The sequence below is a fragment of the Lepidochelys olivacea genome (assembly GCF_965140295.1).
Source record: "Lepidochelys olivacea isolate rLepOli2 genome assembly, chromosome: 4".
NCBI lineage: Eukaryota > Metazoa > Chordata > Testudines > Cheloniidae > Lepidochelys > Lepidochelys olivacea.
The window spans coordinates 26,785,504-26,811,887 of NC_140414.1; the positions used below are offsets into that span (position 1 = coordinate 26,785,504).

The 26,384-nt window shown below is 42.6% G+C and overlaps 1 protein-coding gene across 2 annotated transcripts in view; it reads right to left on the minus strand.

Moving 5' to 3' along the window:
• Positions 1–26,384, minus strand: part of FAM13A (family with sequence similarity 13 member A) — a 187,625-nt gene that overhangs the window by 97,850 nt on the left and 63,391 nt on the right. Inside the window, exon 7 of one of the 2 annotated variants that reach the window (XM_084625336.1) lies at positions 11,917–12,089. The exons of the other annotated variant lie outside the window; for it this stretch is intronic. Within the exon in view, the coding sequence (XP_084481462.1) occupies positions 11,917–12,089 (173 nt within the window). The remainder of the gene's footprint in view (positions 1–11,916; positions 12,090–26,384) is intronic. 2 annotated transcript variants of the gene reach the window in all.

Sequence of the window (26,384 nt, forward strand, 5' to 3'; positions counted from 1 at the left end):
ATGGCCAGATTTTATTCTGCAACCAGCAGCTCCCATTGTGAAAAATCAAGCCCGAACAGTTAAAATTACAAACAGTTTTTTTTAATTGATGTGAAACACTGACAAAAACATGCAGTTTTGAAAGATCAATCTTCATATCCATCTAGAATTAAAAGAGAATCATACAAAAATGTCTTTTTTATTGATTAAAAGCTAATCTGTCGCTCTATGTATTTACAGCACATTGTTTACTCTGGAATAGACAGTGTGGAAGGGGATAAGCTGCAACTGTTTACAAGAAGTTTTAGAAGAGTCACACAAAAATCCACTGTTCTCAATCTGCAAGCAGCAGATTCATGGAAGCCAACTCTGACAATGATGGGTTGTGTGACAGGTGGTATAATACGCTCCAGAGTTAGTGCCTCTTCCGGAGCAAATGATATACTACAAAGGAATGCTCTTTTTGAAGCAATTACCAGACAGTCAAGTGGTTTACGAGGTGGGTGTTGGGAGGAAATGACTGGGCTCAGGCTCAGCTGGGAGGCACTATGTGAACAACCCTTTCCTGAAAAAGATCCCTCACTCTCACAGATCTTGGGAGACAGGCCAGTCCTCGCTTACCGACAGCCCCCCAACCTGAAGCGAATACTCTCCAGCAACCGCACAACAGAACCACTAACCCAGGAACCTATCCTTGTAACAAAGCCCGATGCCAACTCTGTCCACATATTTATTCAAGTGACATCATCATAGGACCTAATCACATTAGCCACGCAATTAGGGACTCGTTCACCTGCACATCCACCAGTGTGATAGATGCCATCATGTGCCAGCAATGCCCCTCTGCCATGTACATTGGTCAAACTGGACAGTCTCTATGTAAAAGAATAAATGGACACAAATCAGACATCAAGAATTATAGCATTCAAAAACCAGTCGGAGAACACTTCAATCTCTCTGGTCACTCAATTACAGACCTAAAAGTGGCAATACTTCAACAAAAAAACTTCAAAAACAGACTCCAACGAGAGACTGCTGAATTGGAATTAATTTGCAAACTGGATTTGCAATTTGCAATTAACTTAGGCTTGAATAGAGACTGGGAGTGGATGTGTCATTACACAAAGTAAAACTATTTCCCCATGTTTATTCCTCCTCCCCCTCCCCCCCACTCTCCTGCTGGTAATAGCTCACTTAAGTGATCACTCTCGTTACAGTGGGTATGGTAACACCCATTGTTTCATGTTCTCTGTGTATATAAATCTCCCCACTGTATTTTCCACTGAATGCATCCGATGAAGTGAGCTGTAGCACACGAAAGCTTATGCTCAAATAAATTTGTTAGTCTCTCAGGTGCCACAAGTACTCCTTTTCTTATTACACATATTGAATCTATTTCCCCATATTAAGTATCCTCACATCTTCTTGTCAACTGTCTAAATGGGGCATCTTGATTATCAATACAAAAGTTTTTCTCTTGATGATAATAGCTCATCTTAATTAATTAACCTCTTAAAGTTGATATGGCTATTTCCACCTTTTCATGTTCTCTGTATCTCTGTGTGTGTGTGTATATATCTATATATCTATCTTCTTTCTATATGTTCCATTCTATGCATCCGATGAAGTGGGCTGTAGCCCATGAAAGCTTATGCTCAAATACATTTGTTAGTCTCTAAGGTGCCATAAGTACTCCTGTTCTTTTTCCGGATACAGACTAACGCGGCTGCTACTCTGAAACCTGTCACTATGAGAAGAGTGAGCTGTAGATAGTAACTTGATCTCTGCATTTGGATAGAACTGGCAGTCAGACCAATGCTGGGAGGAGGGGAGATGTAGACTGTGAGAAACCCTGTGACTTAGGGTATGTCTGCACAGCTGACGAAGAAAGTTTTAGCGCTGTAAGTGGCAGTGTAGACAAGGCCTTACGCATATTAACCCCCTACTGCAAGAATCCTGTTTGCCTTTAGCTCTCTGAACCCAAAATTGTGGGCTGTTTCTGCTGCACGCTAGCCTCACTTTACCTGACCTATCACATTAACGAACATGAACGTTGCTTTCCTGCACAGCTGAATACAATGGTGCCAGCTCAGCAGCCTATTAATCAGTGCCATTCACTGCTATGACCAGTGTTGAAGATTCACATTTGATCCTTAGCTCTCAGGCTGATGCAGGCTGTGAGCATTGCAAAAAGAGAACACTTTGCCTCTGAAATCTGAGGCAGAAGATGCTCTTGTGATTCTGAAGTGGCCATTTTGAACAATTTATGAGTGAACAAGATACCACTGAGGGTAAGAGCTTGGCTGGATTCAGAAAAGGACCGGCCATTTGCATAGATAACAAGAACATCCAGAATTACAATAGAAAGGATTAAAACAACAAAACCAAACCCCAAGTTGTCTGGATGGGATATAAACATTTATGCTTCAAGGCATAAGATGATCATAAACTAATGAGGGCTTTAAGAGAAAACTTTCCCTACAGACCTGTTATTTTATAACTGCTTACTGTAGTATTTCTTACACCTTCCTCTTAAGCATCTGCTACTGGCCACTGCAACTATTAATTCCTGAAATGACCAGACAACATGCCAGGCCTGTGCAGTAATAAATGTCTAGACATAGCAATGATAGGAACACTTGAGCCACTCATTTTTAAAATCTTGATTACAATTTTAAAAAGCCAGAGCTGCCCAGAGGGGCAACTACATCTCTAAAGGTTTCAGAGTAACAGCCGTGTTAGTCTGTATTTGCAAAAAGAAAAGGAGTACTTGTGGCACCTTAGAGACTAACCAATTTATTTGAGCATAAGCTTTCGTGAGCTACAGCTCACTTCATCGGATTCATCGAAAGCTTATGCTCAAATAAATTGGTTAGTCTCTAAGGTGCCACAAGTACTCCTTTTCTTTTTACATCTTTAAAAATATTCTGCAATCCCTTCGCAGAGTCTCGTGATACCAACAATCCAAAGTAAGGTAAACAATTCATGGTAAGAAGGTTCCGAATAAGTCCGCTAGCTTGTAAGCATCTTGGAGCAGGGAACTTCTTTTGGTTTGTGTTTGTAAAATGCTGCATAAACTAATGGTGCGCTATGCATAGCAATAATAATCAAATTATGTTTGGGTAATTTCTAACAGTAATTTAACTAAAACACATCATTGGACATCAGCAATACTGGGAGAGATGAGCTGGAGTGCCAGTGATAAGTGCAGTCGAGAAAGTAACTGAAACACTTCTCTGACGGATTGTATTTTCTAAATACAATTTTGTAAATTCTCAATTACTGAAGGACAATCTTCACTCAGCCATCAATTTGCTTTCCACAACCAACTCTCTGTATAACTTTTTCCCTGAGTGATGTACCCAAATACTTGGATGCTAATATCTAAATTGTATTGTTATATTTATTAATCTTATTTGGGTTATTGCTGATTATGTACTATGTATATTGTAATGCTTTCAAACCAACCTTTGTACTTCTGAATAATTTAAGCACTGCACCCATATGTACCCTACTCTTTTCTTAACCTATGTATTTTATCATTTTAACATTCACTCACTACCAATCACAGCTTTATGAATCCATCCCCACTTGAACCTAAAATTCTGAGGGAATAAAATAAAATAAGGAAGTACAGAAATTATGAGAGGCCTGGCTGACTCAGTGAATTGGCAATGGGGTAACAGAACCTTTTGACTGTGGAGTAGCAGCCGTGTCTGTAGCTCACGGAAGCTTAGGCTCAAATAAATTTGTTAGTCTCTAAGGTGCCATAAGTCCTCCTCTTCTTTTTGACTGTGGGTCACCAGTAAGATTCCTGCCAAGTCATTAATGACGGAAAGTCATTAACAGCAGATGGACATTTGGGAGTTTCCCAGTGATCCACAGCACCATAGCACTCAAATCATGCTACCACAATTGGCAGAGTGACCAGGGACCAAACAGATATGGAGACAAAACTACTTTTTGACCCCTAAACCAGTGGTCCTTCTGAGTCAAGTTTGAGGCAGGTTGCTAATGCAGCGAAGTGCAGATTCCACTACTTCTGGGTAAGCAGACCCTTTCAGTACCCAAATCACTTACAAAAAATAAAAATAAAAATACAAATCTGTTTTTCCTTAGGCCATGAAGGAGAAGGATTTTACAGGACTGAAATGCTCAGATTACAGATACACTGGACCGGAACGTGGGATTTGGGATCCATGCCAAGTATTGCGTTATAGTGGGGACCGTGTTAAAATGAAATTACTGTATACAGTAAATGTCACATCTATAAAGTATAGAAAACCTTAGAAAATAAACTCCTACTTGAAGGAAAGAAACGAGAAAAGAAGTGTTGCTTTATTAGAGATTTAAACATTACAATAAACTAGTCTAGTTTTTCTTAAAAAAGTCGGTGAGTTGCTTTTGCTTCGTGCTGCTGTGCTGCTTCGGCTTAGCAAACTGCAAAAGGCTATGTAGCTGCATAATTTTTATAGGCTCAACGTCTTGCGTCTCACACCATCTCAAAGCAGTCTCTAAGCCAGCTACAGTCGCAGCTGACGTTGGAACGACATCCACTTCATCTTCCTCTTCTTCTTCCATGGCGAAGGCCAGTTCTTCAGCTTCTGGAATGTTGTTTGGTCGTACTGCCTGTAAATCCCTTGAAGTCGAATTCCTCATCAGACTGTGATCTGCTTACTTTATTTTCTTCCAGGAGCGGGTGGCCAAACGACTCTCTCATCCCACCATCCAACAGCGGTTTATCGTTTCAGCACATAATAAATTCCAGGAATCGCCACCAATGTAAAAGAAGTCTTTTATAGTCAACTTCTTCAGAAAATCGGTGACAGACAACTCGCTTTCTATCATTTGTCGTATCAACGTCCGTCAATAGTGCTGCTTAAAGTGGCGATAACACCTTGATTAAGCGTGAATAGCTGATGCTTTCCCATCGATTGTGCTTGTGCTTCTCATTCTGGTGGAGTACTAGAGTCGACAGGACAGCGCTCAGCGGTTGATTTATCGTGTCTATACTCAAAAAAATTGTACTGTACAGTACTTAAATTTGGGATCCATAGCTGCGGCCGCGTTATATCCGAATTCACGTTATATAGACGCGCATTCTAGCGAGAGTCCGGTGTCCAAGCAAAATGACAGGAGCACCAAGTGACAAGCCTACCCTTGTAACCCCTCTCTTCACTTGACATCCAGCTGACTACCTTGATTAAAAATCTCTCTTTGTCATGGGAAATCATAGCTGAACTCCTTCAGCAAACACTACACTGCACACGCACACAACATTCCACACCACATTTCTTGCAGCTGAACTGGGGAAAGTGCACAAGTAAATGCATGATTCTGATTCAGCACTGGGACCTTTTATACTAGTCTTTCCTGGAGATGGCCAGGGAAGATGCTCTCTGGAAAGCACAACAGGAAGAAAAATCACAAAGCTTCAAATGCAAAACTACCTGGTGTATTCGTGTCTGAAAAGGAATCCTGCTACCGGGGCGGCTCTACAAATTTTGCCGCCCCAAGCAGTCACCGCGCCCGGAAGAGCGGCGGAGCTGCCGCCGAATTGCCGCCGCGGGACCCGGACGGCCGCCCCATTCTGAATGCAGCCCAAAGCACCTGCTTGCAAAGCTGGTGCCTGGAGCCGGCCTGCCTGCTACACTGATCTTCAGCGCTGAACAATGCAACTGGCACATGAGAGAAAACACCAAGAATAAAAAGAGAAAAGGATCCACTGATTCTCGAGTATTAAACATTAAATGGTCAGTGCTCTGAACTGTCAATTTTATCTGTTTATAATGAACTGCTGGGGATGTGCAGAGATGTACATCTAGGTGTCCGGGTTAAAAATCAACTGACTTTTCAAGGATAGGCTGAAACTTCATCAGCCATTTGAGTACTGCCTGTTCTTCTGTGCAAGAGCCCATTGATATCTCATGCTTGAAAAGGCCTCCAAACTCTTCGAGGAGGAGTGCAGTCCAATTTGCTTAAGGTGAAATGTAGCATGACTACTCCATCTGACTCCCCAGGCACCAGAGTAAGGAGTTCTCGCTGGCCTCATGAGAAGAAAAATCTTTCTCCACCAGGGAAAAGCAGGAAGTACTGAACAATCCTCCCATTCAGTGAGGAAAAGCCTGAACTCTGGAAAGAGTTTCATTTCAGATTTCTCTTTATGCCTCAACTGGGATACAGAATCTTTCTTAGAATGACGTGCTCGTTGGGGCCACTGAAGCTACATGTATACTGCAAACAACAAGCCGCAGCTGGCATGTGACAGCCGACTTGGGCTACTGTGTCTGAAGCTGCAAGACTATTTCATTGCAGCATAGACTTGGGCTATAGCCTGAGCTATGGGACCTCACAGAGTCCGAGGGCCCAGGTTTCAGTCTGAGCCTCGAAGTCTACACTGCAATTAAACAGCCTCGCAGCCCCAGCCCGAATCAGCTGGCACAGGTCAGCCAGTGTCTAACTGCAGTTTAGACATACCCTTATAGTCCTTGAGTCCCCAGAATAGTTTCCACACATAGGAAAGAAAGTCCCTTTGCACACAAAATGAAAGAAGTATCTTTTTTCCAGATCAGCCACTAAAAAGATGAGTCAATCAAATGCAGTCTCACACGTACAGCTAGTGATAGACCTCTCTCTCACATGTAAGCTGTTAGTTCTTTGTCCCATCAAGAACTCTTGCTGTTTCCACTGGTTGAACCTCTACTTATGATGCACTGTTCAGACCACAAGATTTAGAATACTCTTCAGCTTTCCAGCCACCACTGTGTCACCAGAGAAATTCTAGGCAAAGAGACAAAAACATGATTGCTAGAAACAAGGAGGTGCCAATGCTCACATGGATTGATAATAAGGTGTTTTGATTCTAGCATACAGACTCTAAGCCCAAAGAGGTAGCAATTTACCTGTCCTGGGCTGATGAAGAGAGGGGCATCTGAATTTTTTATTTTTTATTTTTTTTTGCAATCAAACCAGGTGAATTACTGGAGGAGAAATAATGTGTTCACATGTTATTTTAATTGACCATGTGACCTGATTATAGATGGCCAAGGGACAACAAAGTGACAGTTCAGACCACAGCCAGCTACTAGATCACAATCACCTAAGCTGAACAAAAACATAAATCGCAAAAGTCTTTGTTGCTTGTGCCTTGGGAGAATGTATTTCTTGAAAACTCATTATGTAACAGTTCATACTGCCAGCATCTCACAATGCAAGAAAGAAGGGAACTGATTGCATATGAGGGTAGAGAGAAATGTACTCTCAAGATTAAGTGAGTCAGCTTGGAAAAACTAACTCAACAGAGCCTAAAGCACAGAGAGAGGCAGACACAGAGAAAACAAATCTCGATTAAATGAAAAATAGTGCCTCACTGAGCCATTATTTATTAAGGATATTACTACAGCCCCACAAAGATGCTAGACACTATGCAGACATATAGGAAGATATTCCTTGTCCCAAAGAACTTACCACCTCACCCTAAACCTTTGCTCCATTGTTGAGAAATCAGCAGTTTTCTCCAAGATTCAGGAGAGCTCACAGGGCAGGGATTGTTGTTTGGCTCTGATCCCTTATGCAAACCTGTTATAGAGGCTCTTGTGTGATAAGGGAAGTTGTTAGTTTGGGTAAGAAATATGTACCTAATATAATGCCCAGATAAACTAAAAAAACAGATCTGCTTGATTTGTTCTCTCAGCACTATGTAATCAAGTTCTTATCACATCACATACCACGGAACAATGACAAGTTTTTGCTTGTGTTGCTTTTAAAGGAAAGTTGCTAAAAAGAAAGTCACAAGTGAGCAAAACAAAAGGCAAGTGTTTATATTATGTACATATTTTAAAGCGTACAGATATACGTATTGACACCTCAGCAGTTTACGGTTTGAACACACAAACATCATTCTTAAGAACAGGGTGCAGCTATGTACACAAACCCACACCTTGTTTTAACGACATATGAGCCAGTACGATGGTAGGAATTAGGACAAGAGGCAATATAAGTTACTTTGTGAAAGAAACGCTGACGTAAACAAGCTTCCCTTTGAAAACATTCAAAGGTTGGAAAGCTACTACACGGTAGTTCTGCTGGCAAATCCCACAGCAGCTAAGACTGCAGCCATAAACAAGAGTTTATGATCTATGACACAAGGTGAGAATGGATGAAAAGCACTCCAAAAGCTGGTTTACAATTTAGGATCCCCAAGTGACTTCAGACTGGCGGCTTGCTCTAAGGTTTCAGGTCCTGGAATCTGCATGTAATTTTTCTTTCAAATTTCCCTGCAGATTTTTTCCCCCACCACCTGAATATGTAAATTGGTGATAAAGCAGGTACCTGGAAAAACACTTCTTAGCCAGGTAAGTCTGTGTGTAATGGCTGTGTCTAGCAAGGAGGGTGTTAATCTCCCAGTACAGGCAAATGTCCTTGAAAATGCTGCCAGGATCAAGAATGGATGCAGCCCCAATATGCAATGGCTATGAGCGATACGCAGCAAAGCCTTATTAATTGGCAGGGGATTCATGATGGTAGATGCTAACAAGTCTATAGGTAGCAAATATCTGGTACTCTACAGAAATATAAACAGCATCCGGAAAGGACCTCTGCTCAGCACAACACACTCCCACCTTGGGCTTTGGCTGTGGGAAGCATTTTTCACTCTTACCTTTGTGCTGTAGAAAGCCTTACGCTTTCTGTTACTGTTATATTTGGGCACACGTAGCTTCAAACTTGTATGTTAGAGACTTTGGCAGAAGGAGGCCTTTCCTCCTTTGTGACTGAATAAGCTTCACAAACCCTGTTCCTGAAACAAAAAATCCATTTGAACCTCAATCCAAAGCACTTAAGCCACGCAAAACTTTAAGTGCACAATTAATCCCAATGAAGTCAATGGGACCAGTGCTTAAAGTTAAGCACGTGCTTTGCTGGATAAGAGCCTTATGCATGTTCCTCTTTTCTAGCTGGTAGAGCTCTGACAGCCATTTATACCCACGCACTTTCAAAATGGGAGAAGTCCTGGGAAAATGTGCGCGCGGGCATGCTTATTCACTTTACCCATTCTTCCACAGGGCCTGGCTTAAAGTTGTGTTTTTCTGCTACTGTATGCAAAGCAGTTTGCCCTTAGCACATAGTTTTAAAGATGATGTAATTCTTGAGAGAACATATATATTAGGTACCTGGCACAGATTGCTGGTACAAACAGTACTCCACCTATTTTGAAAGACAAAATTATCTCTTTTTATACGTACAGAAAGACTTCAACCTCAACATAAAATTGTTCTCTATATCAACAGTCAACATGGTGCAGGGCAGGGACTTCAGAAAGGATAAAATACATATTTTATGCACTGCAATATACCTTGACTGCAAACAATACTTTGCATAGTTAAATTTGTAAAGGGAAATCATGCCTCACCAATCTATTAGAATTCTTTGAGAGAGTCAGGAAGCATGTGGACAAGGATAATCCAGCGGATTCAGTGTACTTGGACTTTCAGAAAGTCTTTGAAAAAGGTCCAACACCAAATGCTCTTAAGCAAAGTAAGCAGTCATGGGATAAGAGAGGGTACTCTCGTGGATCAGTAACTGGTTGAAAGATGGGAAACAAAGGAGAGAGGTAAACAGTGGGATCTGTGCCGTGCAAAATATTCATAAATGATTTGGAAAAAGAGGGTGAACAGTGAACAGAAAATACTAAATTACGCAAGATAGTTAAATCCAAAACAGACTGAGAAGAACTCCAAAGGGATCTCACAAAACTGGGTGACTGGGCACCAAAATGGCAGAAGAAATTCAATGTTGATAAATTCAAAGTAATGCACATAGGAAAACATAATCCCAACTATACATACAAAATGAAGGGGTCTAAGTTACCATTCAAGAAAGATCTTACAGTCATGGAGGATAGTTCTCTGAAAACATCTGCTCAAGGTGCAGTGACAGTCAGAAAAACTAACAATATTAGGAACCTTTAGGAAAGGGACAGATAATAAGAGACAAAATATCATATTGCTTCTATGTAAATCCATGGTATATCTGCACCTTGAAGACTGTGTGCGGTTCTGGTCGCCCCATCTCAAAAAAAGTATATTACAAATGAAAAAAGTACAGAGGTGGTCAACAAAAATGACTAGGGGTGTGGAACAGCTTCCGTATGAGGGGAGATTAAAAAGACTGGGACTGTTCAGCTTGGAAAAGAGATGACTGAGGGGGGACATGACTGAGGTCTATAAAATCGTGAATGGTATGGAGAGAAAGTGAATAAGGACGTGTTATTTTAACACAAGAACCAGGGGTCACCCAATTAAATTAATAGGCAGCATGTTTAAAACAAATGTAAGGAAGTTCCTCTTCACACAATGCACAGTCAATCCGTGGAACTCATTGGCAGGGGTTGTACTTTTCTATAAATATTGTACTTACATTTCAGTGTACAGTATATAGAGCAGTATAAACAAATCACTGTGTGAAATATTAGTTTGTACATGTGCATCTGAATATCTGTTTGTACTGACTTCGCTAGTGTTTTTTATGTTGCCTGTTGTAAACCTAGGCAAATATCTAGATGAGTTGATGTACCCCCGGAAGACCTCTGTGTACCCCATGGGTACAGGTACCCCTGGTTGAGAACCACCGCACTACACAACTCATTCGTTCCCAGCGCATCGTCCATCCTGTGTGTGCACGTGCAGACACATACAGATGTAATATATAATGTACATATACACACATTTTTAGTGTGCTCACATTTACCCAGCAGCCTCAGAAACCACTGCACCATATTGACCATTTTTTTAATTATTTTAATATTTTGTACTTCCTTCCATTCAAGGGTGACTTTAAAAACTTTAATGAATTTAGCTTCAAAACCTTCCTATAAGCCAAGTAAGTATTATTATCCCATTTTACAAACAGAGAAACTCAGACACAGAAAGATTAAGTCACAAGACTAAAGTCACATAGGAAGCCTGCGGCAAGAGCAACCTTCCTTCAGTTTGTGTATTCAGTTATTCCAGAAACACATCTACGTTTCTCAACACAGTTTCAAATGTTTAACAGCTTTCTCAACCACATTCCTTTACAAAACAGGCCAGGTTTATATGCATGCAAATTTTTATGGGGAACAAACTTGTGTGTTCTTTTTATATATGCATCTGAATATCTGTTTGCACACAGTACTCCATTTGGACCATGCACGTTTTTAATAATTCAGCCCTATGTGCAAGTGTGCCATAAGAGTAGGCACATGTGCACATGAACATGTGTATAAATGAAGAAAAGAGCTGGATTGCCAGGTAATGGTATATACAGAAAGCAATATGGGATTAAGTTCTACCAGTTAGTGAAATTTATTTCAATATTAAACTTAGCGTAATAAACTGCGAAAAAAGCAAAAATGAACTGATGCCCTTTTATTACAGTATGGCTGAGAAATTTTATTTTTTAAAAGTATTTTTAAGCTACCCTTTTTCCCTCTTCACTGGCTCCCAACAGGAGTGCTTAAAAATTGCCCCCACATGCCTATGAAACATAAAATTGAAGACATCATAAAAACGGCTTAGGTATGTATCCTCTTATTAAGAGTATATTTGAATATTTTCCATAGTTTCCAATTAGTATCTTAGAAATACATTAGTTTTAAATCATGGATGTCTTAAACTGCATTTCAAAGAGCGTCAGGGCATTTGGGAATCTGGGTGAATTATGGTCCCCTTGCTTAGTTAGGCATCTAGCATAATGTTTTATTCCATGCAGATGGTAACATGATGCAGGCCCTATTCAATGTAAAAGGAACTGGCTGCTTTAAGATTAAAATCTGAGCATCAGCAGCATTTACAATACTGATACAAAGCTACACACCTGCTTTCTGTCCTGGCCATATAATAATAGTCCGAATATAAACACATCCACAGATGTATTTTATGAAAAGAAAGGCGCACTAACCTAGAGAAGAATGCAGCACTGTTAATGAAAGAGATTTCATCTGGTAAATCCATTTCCTCCAAACATGCACTACTGTCAGTTAATCGGCGGCTGACCTGAGGAATTCCATCCGACAACTCTGGTTGTGGCAAGAGACGTTCCTGTATAGACCCTTCCCTGATGGACTTTGTGATCTAGAGAAGAAAAAAAAAGAACAAAATGAAAATGAAAGAAGGGCACAGGAACCTTTCCAGCTAATTTGTAGTAGAAAGCCAAGTTAGAATAGCGTATAAATAACAAAGAATGACAGACTGCAAAACATTTGTATAAACCAAACCTTTTACTAGATGAAAACAATTAAAAAAAAATAAAGACTGAAAAGATGTGTCAGCTGATCATCAAGGAAATTAACCAAAGGAAGGTAATTGCAATCACTGTAAAGTTATTTTCTACATGATGGTAGGATATCATAGATCACTAAAAGACAAATTAATTATTTCTCCTTGAGATGAATAGGAAACAGAGACTGTAAAAGACAGGAAGTACTAGCAATGGAATTAAAATCTGTTAGGGCAGCTCAAACTTCTAACTGCAGTTAATGTCAACACAAACTGCATGACTGCTCCCCAGGATAAATATATCCATAACAATGCTCAAAAGTAGTATGGTTTAATTTTGGACAAAATCTCTCAATGCTGAATTCTGCACTCATGTGTCCATGCAGGACTCCCACTGACTCGGACAGGTGCCAAACACACACATCCAAATGGGAAATTTGGACCGGAAAGGTTAGGAAGTATAAACAGGAGCCGAAAGAAAAATATTTTTACAACACAGGAAAAATATTAGTTCTTGGGGACAGCAACTGATAGAAGTCATGCAGGAATTAGACTTAAAAGGAGGGACAGGATGGATTTTCTTGAAGCAATTACATATGGAACACCTGTTACTTGGGGAGGAAAGAGATTTACATATTTCTGTTGCCAAAACTTTTGCTATGAAGCCACTGTGATGTTTTTGAAATCACCCAGACCTGTAAGGGGTTCTGTCACCGCCTGTCCTGTAACCTTAAGGTGTCTTAATTCTGTGTTGCTATGGCTTGGATCCCTGACACCAGTATTGTGCCCACAAGCACAAGGTCTCACTCTGGCTTTCACCAGCCTAGTTACCTCTTGGAGGGTGACACCAACAGCCTTTGTAGTCCCAAGTCTCCCCATATCTGTGCTCCCCAAGTTCTTAACTACCAAACACTCAGACAGTTCCCCTCTGGTTCATCACCACTGACGGCGTGAAACCAGCCCCCCCAGTCATCACGTCACTTGTGCTCCCCACACTCCACACAGTTTACACACCAGAATCCTGCTTGGAATAAAAACCAAAAGTTTATTTAATAGAAAAACCACAGATTCAAAGATGAAATAATATAGGGAAGCAAACACATACAAATCACACAAACTAAAAGTCGCACCCTTGGATTTTACACTTCCATAGTAGATAAAATCCTTTTTTCGAATACAAGTTAACTATTGCCTTTGCACAGTTTCCCAGCGTACCTCCTGTCAAAAGGAGGAAACCCAATATTCACACACAGCCTCCTGCCTAGAGGCTGTCCCTCAGTTTCTGGATGGATTTCACTTCAAACCCCTTCCATTTTAAAAGGGGTTGCGGTATTTTTCTTCAGTCATTATTGGTATGAAATGTGAGGAAATTCCCAGCTGAGTCAATGTCTTCACATTAACTCTAATGGTCCCTCACTGTCATTTCCCAGGCTGGATAATGGAGGGGTACTTGAAGTTGGCTTTGTGTAAACATCTGGCTTGGGAGATGCTTCTCCCTTCTTGACTGCTTCACCACCCTGCTGTGAGGTGGAGCTAGGGTGAGCAGATGACAAGAACAAAATATCAGGACACAGGGGGGTGGGGGGACAACCACAGACTCACCCCCCTCCCACTGGAACTATGGGGGAAGGAGGATACAAAGCCTGAGGAAGCCACGGGTTGGGGGCGCAGGGCCCCAGCCCCGCCATGGGTCGGGGGTACACGGCCCCCGCTCCAGCCCTGTCAGAAACATACAGCCCCAGCTCCCGACCGCAGCCCCGCCACAAACTACGGGCACAGGGCCCCAGCCGCAGCCCTGCTACTTACCTGGGGGTCGGTTCCCACCCACTGGGAAGCACCTGGCAGGTTCCTCTGGCTCCTAGGGTCAGCAGCGGCCAGCGGGGTCTCCACTCCACGTGCTGCACCTGCCACAAGCACTGGCTCCAGCTGCCATTGGCTGGAAGTGGTGGGGGCAGGACTTAGTTGGGGGCGTGAGTAGCACGCAGCGCCCCAGGATCAGGGTCAGCCAGGGGGGCTCTGCGCCCTGTCCGCACCCGCAGCTCCCACTGGCCACAACGGAGCCAGTGTTTGTGGTAGGTGCAGCAGGCAGAGACCCCGCCCTGGTCGCCCCGTGCCTAGGGGCTGCAGGGTCCTGCTGCCCGCCGTTTCCTGGGAGCCGCCCCAAATAAGCACCGCCGGGATCCCAGGTGACCTCTTACCAGTGTACTCCTCCAGTCCCGAGCCAAAATATCAGGACAAATGGCGTCCCAACCATACATCTGTTGGCACGCAGGACAAACAACTAAATATCGGGACGTCTGGTCACCCTAGGTGGAGCTGAAGCTTCCCCAAAAATTAGAAGTACAGTTTTCTACATACACAAATACATACATTTATAACCATAGTCTGTGTACATATCTGATAGCCACCATCAAGTACAGAACAGGGTACACTTTCATAAAAGACCTTAATATATTTTATAGTACACTAGCACTGGATACAATTAGTTGATTTAACTGCTTATTTTGCAGGTTTAAACCTTCTGTTCTCCCCTTGGGGTGATTGGACGTTGATTTTTACAGCCACTCCTGTCTGTTCTGAATAATAACAATATATCTCAGACACGGTGGGTGAGCTAATATCTTTTATTGGACCAACTTCTGTTGGTGAGAGAGACAGGCTTTTGAGCTTACTCAGAGCTCTTCTTCAGGCCCTGAAGGTCATTTCACAATGACCTGAAGAAGAGCTCAGTGTAAGCTCGAAAGCTTGTCTCTCTCACCAACAGAAGCTGGTCCAATAAAAGATATTACCTCACCCACCCTGTGTTTCTAATATCCCGGGACCAACACAGCTACAACAACACTGCATAAGATAACCCTGAGGTGATCTAATAGAGATTCTCTGATTTATGAGACAGAATGATAGATGTCTCCGGAAACTGGTTATGAATAGGTTTATAATAATTGCACTCATATCTGATACGTAAGGATCATAATAATTGCAATCATATCTACCTAGTTTCAGGCTTTTGGCCTGTGACTCTCACTGTTGAGGAATTTCTTCAGCTGTCAGAACACTATCCAAAATCTCAGGACCATTGGTGGTGATGCAGCTGCAGGCTGGTATGGAATCGACAGTAGAGGAGCAATGGAGAGGTCCTGTTCCAACAGGAGACAATTCCTACCATCCTCTGGATTCTTTTAAAGGGGGCATGTAACCGAGGAACTTCTTGGTGTCAACTGACAGAGGGCACAGGTGTTTAGGTGGCATATGAGGTCTCTACCAAGAACCAGGAATTCACTGGTCATCCTAGTCATTATGAAATGTACGTATCACTAATATTTATGAAGTTAGGCTATACTGGAAATAAAGTTCTTAAAGCCTTGAAGTTAAAAGTAGATCACCAGGAGGTTCAGGCAGGGGATAGGACATGCTTCTCTCTCTCTGTCTGGTCAACTGTATATTTTGCATTTTGTGTCCCACAATGTAAGCCTGTCTGCAAGTGGAGACAGATACAAATTAAAAGACTGTAAGGTCAACAAGAGAAGGAGGCCACAGGAAAGAACAATGAGTAGAGGTGTCCTGTTTACAAATAATAAGACTGAAGGACTGTTTTGATATATCTGGGATTGCAAAGAGACAGGGGATCTTTCCACTGAAGAGGCAAGGGGACAGTGTGACTTATCTTGTGAACGTGAGACCACAGCCAAGTCTGGCTGTAATACACGGGAAGGATTTGGGTAAGCTTTTGCTCTATGTGACATGACAATAACTATCTAAGTAAGTTCAGGCTCTAGAAAACATGTTATAATTTTATTTTGTATATGTAACCATTTGTTTCCATTAATTCTACTTGCTTCTTCTCAAATCTCACTTCTTTTTTAAACAAAATTCTTCTTTTTATGGTAAATGTATCTATGTGCTGTGTGATGAGCAGAGTGGTGATCCTGAGGAGTAACTGGTAAGCTGGTGTGTACTGGTCCTTTGGAAGTAGTGGATCTGCAAATTCTCTTGAGTGTCCAGTGGAACAGGAGCCAAAAACTCCAGGGCATGCTCAGAATGCTGGAAGGGAGAGGGGGGCATTGGGGTGTACCTATTACTTACCTGCAGAGAGGCAGCCAAGTCTGCAAGGGCTGAGAGGGGAACGCTTGTGTTGCCTCTGGCTGCCGGAGTCCTCCTCACACTAAGGCAGGGAATAGTGAGGTGCCTCATAGAGCATTATTATTTTCCTTATGTAAAATGAAAACCGTCAATGTATTCGAGATGTCAGTGCAAAGAGAAACCGAGGTACACCGGTGCAGGCCTGAGGTCAATGAAAAGGGAAATCTCAGGCTTTCAATTTTCCACTGTAGGCAGGTATAATTTCACGTCATTCGGCCACCATTTCACCACTTGTATGCACAGGCACAAGAGAAGGCCTGAAGCTCGCCTGATCTAAGTTTCTACAGTGGATAAAATAAGGGTATAGATGACCATAAGAAGCATTTACCCTTGTTCCTGCATGAGCATGGGACAGACACTATGGAAACAAAGGAGGAAGGTGGGATTAAGATGAACTGGGAAGAGACAGGCACCTCAGGCTGAGTCACCTTTCCCTGTTCTACCATTTATGTCACATGCACCAGAGACAGAGTGACTTCAGCAACAAATAAACTAAGTGAAATAGCATTTGCTCAGTGTCTCTGGCCTACAGCCTGTAGGCTGCACACCTAGGGTGAAACCCTGGCCTCCCTGAAGGCAATAGGCCTTTTGCCAGGGGTAAATAGGGCCCATTTGTCAATGGGGCCCAGGATTTCACCTTTACAGCCAGATTTTGCCACCGCTCCTCAAGCGGTAGCAATTTTCTATTGAAATCAGTGGGGCTGTGTGCATTGAAGTATGAGCCTCAGAATCTGGCTCTTAGCAGCTCCATACTGCAGTTTGGACTGGTTTGAATGTGACTGGAGGAAACAAAAAGTGAAACTGTGTGTCCTTCTGGGAGATATGGGGGGTGTCTGAAGCCAGCACTGGGGTGTGAGGACTCCAGTTCAATAAGTCTATTGGATACTTTTTTGACAACGTGGAGTGCCTTATTTATCCAGATATCCCTGATGCTACTATAGTTTATGTTGCACAAGGAGATGTATGTATATAGGAGCTGATATAGAGATCATTTGGTTGTGCTGCTTTGAAAGCTATAAACATTGATGACTGAATGAAATATAAAGGATTTACCATTATTAAAAGCCTTAAATAGAACAGAATTTGCTCTGCTGTACTTCAAAGAGCAAGAGGACATGGGCCTGATGCTCCAATCCTGACAAATGCAACAAGCCTTTTGCTTACCCAGACAGCCAGTGGGTTTCAAAGGGGCTCCTCATGCAAAATCATAGTTAAAACTAGAATCAGAGCATTATAAAATAAACACACTTAATTAGCCACTAAACTCATCAAGGGAAGAAGAAATGACCTCTCAGTGGCAATATTTTTTCTTAATGTGGCAAGTGTATTTTTCTTTGAAAGCTGGCACTCCTAGCCTTCACTTTCCTGAGGCTGTGGGGTCTGTTGTCATTGGTTTTATGTTTGTACAGGGCCTAGCACAATGAGGACCAACTTGACTGTGGCCTTTAGGTGCTACCACAGTATAAATGTTAAACAACAACTCCATTCAAGTCACAGCAGCAGAAAACTCCATGCAATTAATAAAATCATAAATTATTTTTATTATTTTAGTATTTGAATAGAGAGCTTTTCTGCCTCTGTGACTTGAATGGAATTGTTGTTATTCAACATTTATGTGTGAACACACACACACACACACACTCGTTATTCTGTGCAAACTACAAGGCTCGGTTGTAACTTTAAGGTACAGCTCCATGTTAGAGGCAGCAGGAATTACACTCTCGAAGATGTAAACAATTCTACTATAACACTGTAATGAATAAGGAATAAATGAATAAATAAATGTGTGTGTAAACAGAGCAGACTCACATGCCATGCTAGATATGGGAGTAGTGATCCAAGGCCAGGAAGTAGCAGAAAGTTCCCCTTATGCCCTTAACAAATTGTAGGCAAACTGATTTAAGTACAAGAGCAGTCATGAGATAAGAAGGAAGGGCCTCGAATGAGTAAGCAATCATGGGATAAGAGGGAAGGTCCCCTCATGGATGAGTAACTGGTTAAAACACAGGAAACAAACAAAGAGCAGGAATAAATGGTCAGTTTTCAGAATGGAGAGAAGTTAATAATGGGCTCCCCCAGGGATGTGTACTGGAACCACTGCTGTTCAGCATATTCATAAATGATCTGTAAAAGGGATAAACAGTGAGGTGGCAAAATTTGCAGACAATGCAAAACTACTCAAGATAGTTAAGTCCAAAGCAAACTGTGAAGAGTTACCAAGGGATCTCACAAAACTGGGTGACTGGGCAACAAAATGGGAGATGAAATTCAATGTTGATAAATGCAAATTAATGCACATTGGAAAACATAATCCTAACTATACATACAAAATGATGGCATCTAAATTTGCTGTTACCAGTCAAAAAAAAGAGATCCTGGAGTCACTGTGGATAGTTCTCTGAAAACATCTGCTCAATGTGCAGTGGCAGCCAAAAAAGCTAACAATGTTAGGAACCACTAGAAAATATCATAATGACACTATAAATCTACAGTATGCCCACATCTTGAATACTGCGTGCAGTTCTGGTTGCCCCATCTCAAAAAATATATATTAGAATTGGAAAAGGTACAGAGAAGGGCAACAAAAATGATTACGGGTATGGAACAGTTTCTGTATGAGGCGAGATTAAAAGACTGGGATTTTTTAGCTTAGAAAAGAGACGACTAAGAGGGGATATGATAGAGGTCTATAAAATTGTGAATAGCGTGGAGAAAGTGAATAAGGAAGTGTTATTTACTCCTTCATATAACATAAGAACCAGGGGCAACCCAATGAATTAATCGGCAGCAGGTTTAAAACAAATAGAAGGAAGTACTTCACACAGTGCACAGTCAATCTGTGGAACTCATTGCCAGGGGATGATGTGAAGGCCAAAACTACAACTGGGTTCAAAAAGAATTAGATAAGTTCATTAAGGCTATTCCATCCGTGGTTATTAGCCAAGATGGTCAGGGATGCAACCCCATGCTCTGGGTATCCCTAGCCTCTGATTGCCAGAAGCTGGGAGTGGATGACGAGATGGATCATTCAATGATTGCCTATTCTGTTCATGCTCTCTGAAGCACCTGGCATTGACCATTGATGGACCATAGTATAGTGGGCTAGATGGATCCTTGGTCTGACCCAGTATGGCTGTTCTTATGTTCATGACCAATACCGCCACAGAATATTTCTGCCAGACATTTCATCTGTAGAATCTGCCTCACACAATGCTAGAAAAAGTAATGGAAAGAGAGCCTTTTGGCAAGTCTGCAAAACAAGACACTATGTATCAGACTGAATTTTTAGAGCTGTTCACACCCCTTGGTCTGTAACACCATGACTTATAAATGCTTTGATATCTTGAGGCTTTCCAAATAAAAAACTATTGTTCAGGTTGTGACGTTGCACTCTATATGATTTTATGAAAATATGCTAATGAGTGTGAATATAATTGTAACTGGAATATGCTTCATGCAAAAGGTCTCTTGTAAAGTATCATTACAAAGCTTATAATCTACTGTGTGCGGTCATCCTATTTGTATAAAGGCATCACTTGTATCTGAAACTAGAAATATGAAATACAACTCTGAGGTCCTATTGTAGTTATGCAAACTGTGGGCCATTAATGGTGGTTTGGAATCTTGATGGCTCCCATCAACCAGGACAACTGACTGTGGATGGCTCTGTTTGCAGGCAGGCCCTCCTGTGAGTCAGGCTACAAGAAATGAAGGCTTGGGTTCTCACAGGACTTGTGATCATGTAACCTGAACTGGAATCCATCTTTAACCTGGTGCTTTTCCACTGAGAAGGAGGGGTGGGAACCCAGAGGGACAAAGGATTCCAGCCTTATGCAAAAGATATATAAGTGGGTGGAACAGAACAAGGGAGGCAGCCATCATGAGAAATCCCCTAGCTACCACCTGAGCTGGAACCAGGACTGTAACAGGGGAAAGGATTGAGCCCAGACTAGGAAGGCGTCCAGTGTATGATAGAAGCTTACTGAAACATCTCTGAGGGTGAGATTTTATCTGTATTCAGTTTTCTTACTGTATTAGGCTTAGACTTGCGTGTTTTATTTTATTTTGCTTGGTAATTCACTTTGTTCTGGTTTCAGAGTAACAGCCGTGTTAGTCTGTATTCGCAAAAAGAAAAGGAGTACTTGTGGCACCTTAGAGACTAACCAATTTATTTGAGCATGAGCTTTTGTGAGCTACAGCTCACTTCATCAAGTGAGCTACAGCTCACTTCATCTGACAATCACTATCAGAGAATAGGTATTCTATTCCAGCACAGCAAAGTTTTACAGCCAAGTTTTGTTTGTTTATTTCTAAACCTCGGGTGTAAAGTTAGTTAAAAACAGAGAGGTTAGAATGACAAAATCCGCAGCTCGACTACAGCTGGAATTAGCCAAATTTCAGGCTGAGGAAAGACAAAGGGAACATGAAAGACAGATAGAACTCATGCGGCTGAAGAAGGAACAAGAAAGGGAGGCAGCGAGAGAAGCAGAACAACACCAAGCGGCTGCTCACAGGAGAGCTATGGAAGCAAGAGACAAAGAACTGGAGGAGAAGGAAAAAGAGAAACAAAGGGTCTGTGTGTCTGTCTATATGCTGGTTTCTGCCGGGGATAGACCAGGAATGGAGTCTTAGAACTTTTAGTAAGTAATCTAGCTGGGTATGTGTTAGATTATGATTTCTTTAAATGGCTGAGAAAAGAATTGTGCTGAATAGAATAACTATTTCTGTCTGTGTATCTTTTTTGTAACTTAAGGTTTTGCCTAGAGGGATTCTCTATGTTTTTGAATCTAATTACCCTGTAAGATATCTACCATCCTGATTTTACAGGGGGGATTTCTTCATTTCTATTTACTTCTATTTTTATTAAAAGTCTTCTTGTAAGAAAACTGAATGCTTTTTCATTGTTCTCAGATCCAAGGGTTTGGGTCTGTGGTCACCTATGCAAATTGGTGAGGCTTTTTATCCAACATTTCCCAGGAAAGGGGGGGTGCAAGTGTTGGGAGGATTGTTCATTGTTCTTAAGATCCAAGGGTCTGGGTCTGTAGTCACCTAGGCACATTGGTGAGGCTTTTTACCAAACTTTGTCCAGGAAGTGGGGTGCAAGGTTTTGGGAAGTATTTTGGGGGGAAAGACGCGTCCAAACAGCTCTTCCCCAGTAACCAGTATTAGTTTGGTGGTGGTGGTGGTAGCGGCCAATCCAAGGACAACGGGTGGAATATTTTGTACCTTGGGGAAGTTTTGACCTAAGCTGGTAAAGATAAGCTTAGGAGGTTTTTCATGCAGGTCCCCACATCTGTACCCTAGAGTTCAGAGTGGGGGAGGAACCTTGACATGGATGAAGTGAGCTGTAGCTCACGAAAGCTCATGCTCAAATAAATTGGTTAGTCTCTAAGGTGCCACAAGTACTCCTTTTCTTTTCACTTTGTTCTGTCTATTACTTGGAACCACTTAAATCCTACTTTTTGAATTTAATAAAATCACTTTTTACTTATTAATTAACCCAGAGTATGTATTAATACCTGGGGGGAGGGGGCAAACAGCTGTGCATATCTCTCTATCAGTGTTATAGAGGGCGAACAATTTATGAGTTTACCCTGTATAAGCTTTACACAGAGTAAGACGGATTTATTTGGGGTTTGGAACCCATTGGGAACTGGGTACTTGGGTGCTGGAGACAGGAACACTGCTTAAGCTGTTTTCAGGTAAGCCTGCAGCTTTTAAGGGACATGGTTCAGACCTTGGTCTGTGTTTGCAGCAGGCAAGTGTGTCTGGCTCAAACAAGGCAAGGTTCTAGAGTCCCAAGCTGGCAGGGAAAATGGGTCTGGGGTAGTCTCAGTGCACCAGTTGCCAGTCCCAAAGGGGTTTCTGTGATCCAACCCGTCACACAGGTGTCCATAGGAGGAAAAAAAATCCTAGTGAATCCTTTTATTTTTCTCTAAAGTTTTTTTCCCCTCTTTCCTGTGTTGGTATTGGGATCACTTATATAATGCTACTGCTACAAGCCAGTATCTGTATCACACACAAACTCTGAGGGACAATTATGCTTGTAAAACCAGATTTTAGGCTAGGATTTTCATTGCACAATTACAACACACCAAACCTAATAGGTAAAGGGAGAAAAAAAGGAATGCTTCATTCTCTATTCCATACTATTTGGAACCAAGCAACAAGACAATGTTGTAACACAACACCATAGTATTGTGGTTATTTGCTGGACAACAGTTCCCCACTCCCCCTGTGAGACCTCCTCTGCCTGAGGGGAATACCATCTTGCTGCCTCACATGTCATAGTTCTACACACTGGGCTAGCTAGAGCTGGTTAGGAACTGAAATCCAAGGGCTATACAGTGAGAGCTGGTGGGGGTGTGTTACCAATCAGCTCTGTGTTGTTGGGGAACCAGGACGCAGTACCCAGCCTGTCTGACTCACAAAAGACCTTCTCCCCTCCCCCCAGCTCCCCCAACCTCTGCTTGAACCAAAGCCAATCAGAAGAAAGGCTTACAAAAAGCAATGAAAAGGTAGGGAGAGATGCACCTAAACCCCTCTGGACAAGGATGACAGGATTAAGGAAACTCCCCAGCCTCATCTGCATCGAAGATGGGACAGAGAGGGATCTCCATTAGCATACAGAATGGAGAACAGAAATTCCAAGGCAAGAACTGCATTGAACTATCGGACCAGAAAAGCAGGAAAGCACTGCATGATGGGGGAATCTCTGCTCCAGATGTTAATGAACCCACACCTGCACACACCCAGCTCAGTAGTTATCAGACCAATTCTAGTAATAAATACTTTATTGGTATCCAAAATACTGAAGATGCCTAATTGCTTCGTGAGCTCCCTCGAAGGAACACCGCCAATAGAAATAATCAGTTCCTATTGTCTAGCCTGAACAAAACAACTTTGGTATACTCTCTTGAGCCATCAGTTTACCCACAAACAAATCTTATGTTCTCCCTTGAACCATTGTTCTTTCCCTACAAAAACCCCTACCCCTGCTCAGGTAAGTGCTCTGATGCCAGGATCCAAAATCTGCATCAGTTCCATTGGGACTTCATCTTCTCCTGACTGATCGTGCTGGGGGCTCTGCCTGTCTCCAGCATTCCCAGAACCTCAGCCATCACCAATCGACTCAAGCTTCATGGAGTGGTAAGGACCCATCTCTCTCTTTCTCTCTCTAGGTATAGCCTTCTGACCCTGACTTGTGTGATCAGTCACTTTTCTAAATCTGACTTTTATAATCAAATTTAAGTTAGATTTAATATTATAACTGTTTTGTTTGTTTGGCTCTCCTGTGGTTATTACCTGGCAATAAATAACTTCCATGGTTAAGCTGGTTGCTTTTCTCTCTCTCTTCCCCTCGTGGGTGTTTTTTGGCTTCCTCATTCGCTCTGCAGCAACGCTCCTCATGCATAAGTTAAAGATCCCTGCAGCGTCCAAAAATCCTCTGGGGTTTGCTCATCAAGTGGGTTACTACCAGAACAATTGTAACATGAAAGTGGGGATAGGGATGTGCTGAACCTGGGATGTACGAGGGTGGCAGCTTGGAAGTGCTGCTCGACCCAGCCTGCTGAGTCCAGGGGCATATAAGGGGTCAGCTTCAGTGTGCTGATGAACCTGTCCTCTCAGATGCGCTCTGTTATTATGTGTGTATTCATCTGATTCTGGGGCTGGAAGATCCCAGCCCTGGGGAACCTTGGTCCTGCAGGATAGCTCCACTGGGAGGGTGCAGAAGTAGAGCTCCATATGAGAACACAAGTGACACAAGGAGTACATTGACAGAATTACAGAACCCACCCCCCCCACCCCCCGAAAAAATGAGCATAACCCAAAGTAACAGGCAAATCTGGTAACAGATGGGAGGGTAAATGTCATGAATCAGAGGTCAGCACTAGCAACCTCTGCCTTCTCATGGTGGGATTAATTGGTCTGCCAGTCCTGGCCTGAACTCCTGCCCATGTATGTCTCTGTCCCATCTCTAAAGCTCTCTCTGCAAGGAGCCCCTTCCTCCAGCTCATCAGAGCCACACTGTTGGGCTCCGTAGGGGTCAAGATTTGCTGCAATCCCAAATTTCCCCTTAATTCCTCACAAACAGGACAACACTAGCACGACATGGCAAGTTTGTGCAGGTAACTGTACTCTTAAAAAAAGAAAAGATATCATTCTTCATTAATTACAAATAACTCCTCATGGAGGCAATAGTTTTGCCTCCCTCGGGCTGACCTTTGGACACAGCGGAGTGTTTCTGATTTTTGCTTAAGGCCACTTGCTTTTGCTTTGGGAGATGCCTTAAAAAATTCTGCATGTTCACCATCACATCCACAAAAGTTGTTACCTTCGCTATGCTTTTTATCAACCTCCTGCATTTCCAGCCACCAGTATACAGCAATCCTGGTACAATTAGGAGTTGCTGCAGATTGCACTGGAGAAAAATGGTTGGCTTTTTTTCCTGGCACGATGTTAACTGTACCAAATGGGGACGGTCTCCTGTTAGAATTAAAATCAGTGCATAAGCCTCACACCAAGCTGAACCACAGAACAGAAATCCTTCTGAATGAGTAAACAACTTAATGTTGTTTGATGTTAAGAGATACCGATAAATTCAAGGACAGGCCAAACAGCAAGCTTTGTTTAGGGAAAAGTGAAATGCCTAACATCTGTCTGCTGATAACCTTTTCATTGATGAAGCTGAACCTCAAATGACACATGACAAAGACAGGAGTATGCCTGACCCTTTATGCAAAAACTGTGCTACAACTGCTATTAGCTATCCCAGCGGGACAGCGGACGGTGAGATATGGTTCCCTCTCAAGGGAAGGAGGCTTTCACTGAGGAGAGCACATGCTGCACTATCTTAAGAGGTGGGTCTGTGCAGGAAGGGTACACTGCAGCAGGGAACGTGCTTCCCAAGCATAGGCGCCGACTCTGCCAGCTCCCCCCTCCTTCAGCGCTTCTCCTCCGCCCGCGGCCCCCCCGCCGATCAACTCCTCCCCCTTCCTCCCAGCGCCTCCCACCCGCTGCAATCAGCTGTTTCGCGGCATGCAGGTGCAGGGGAGTGGGAGGTTGAGCACCCCTGGGGCCTGCAGGAAGCCGGCACCTGTGTTCCCAAGTCAGGTAGACAAGACATGCTAACAGAGTGGCTGTGTGGCCCAGGCGGTGGCTCAGGCTAGCCACCTGAGTGCATACCAGGGTGGCAGGTGAGACTGTACTTGGGTGGCTAACCCAAGCCACTGCCCGTGCTGCCATGGACACACTGTAATTTTTAGCGTTCTAGCTCAAGCAGAGCTAGGGCGTGTCTGTGTACATACATTTTACTGTATGTATTATTTAAGACAATAAAAATACCTATATTTTAAATCCAGAGACAGCTGTTTCATGACTTGAAATTGAATTGATTTTGTGCTGAATACACAGATTTTGTGCTCTGGTTCAGGTGCGAGGGGCTGTCCAACAATATGAAAACAAAAAGTCTCTGAGTGAAATTAGCCATCGGATCATGTAGAATTAATACAAGGAAATACCAATTCACACAGACTGGATTCAGCCATTCACTGTCCCAGCAAGGTCACAGAAGTCAGTAACTGTATCTGAACTTTAAGAGAGACTGGATACTTTTATGGCCAATGTAAAAATTTGTATTGAATCACGCTGAAATAAGGATAATTAAATCTCTCCCCTCAAGGCATATACTGACCATTCAGGAAGGCATCCATTTGCAGTCCTCACTGTTAGTATTTCACAACTGGCTAGGTGCACTATGGGGGTTTTTCCATCTTCCTGTGAAGCATTAGACATTGGCCAAGGTCAGAGGAAAGATAACAGATCTTATAGACTAAAGATCTGGTGCAGTATGGCAAATCCTAGCTTTCTGTATTCCTAAAGAGGAGGCTGTGATGCTCCGCAGAGGTACTCAGGGTTGAGAGACACCTCACCATCATCTGCCCTTAGCATAAGGAACTCTTGTCTGTGCCTGCTATGGGTCAACTCACTGAAACCACCAGTCTCCTGGCA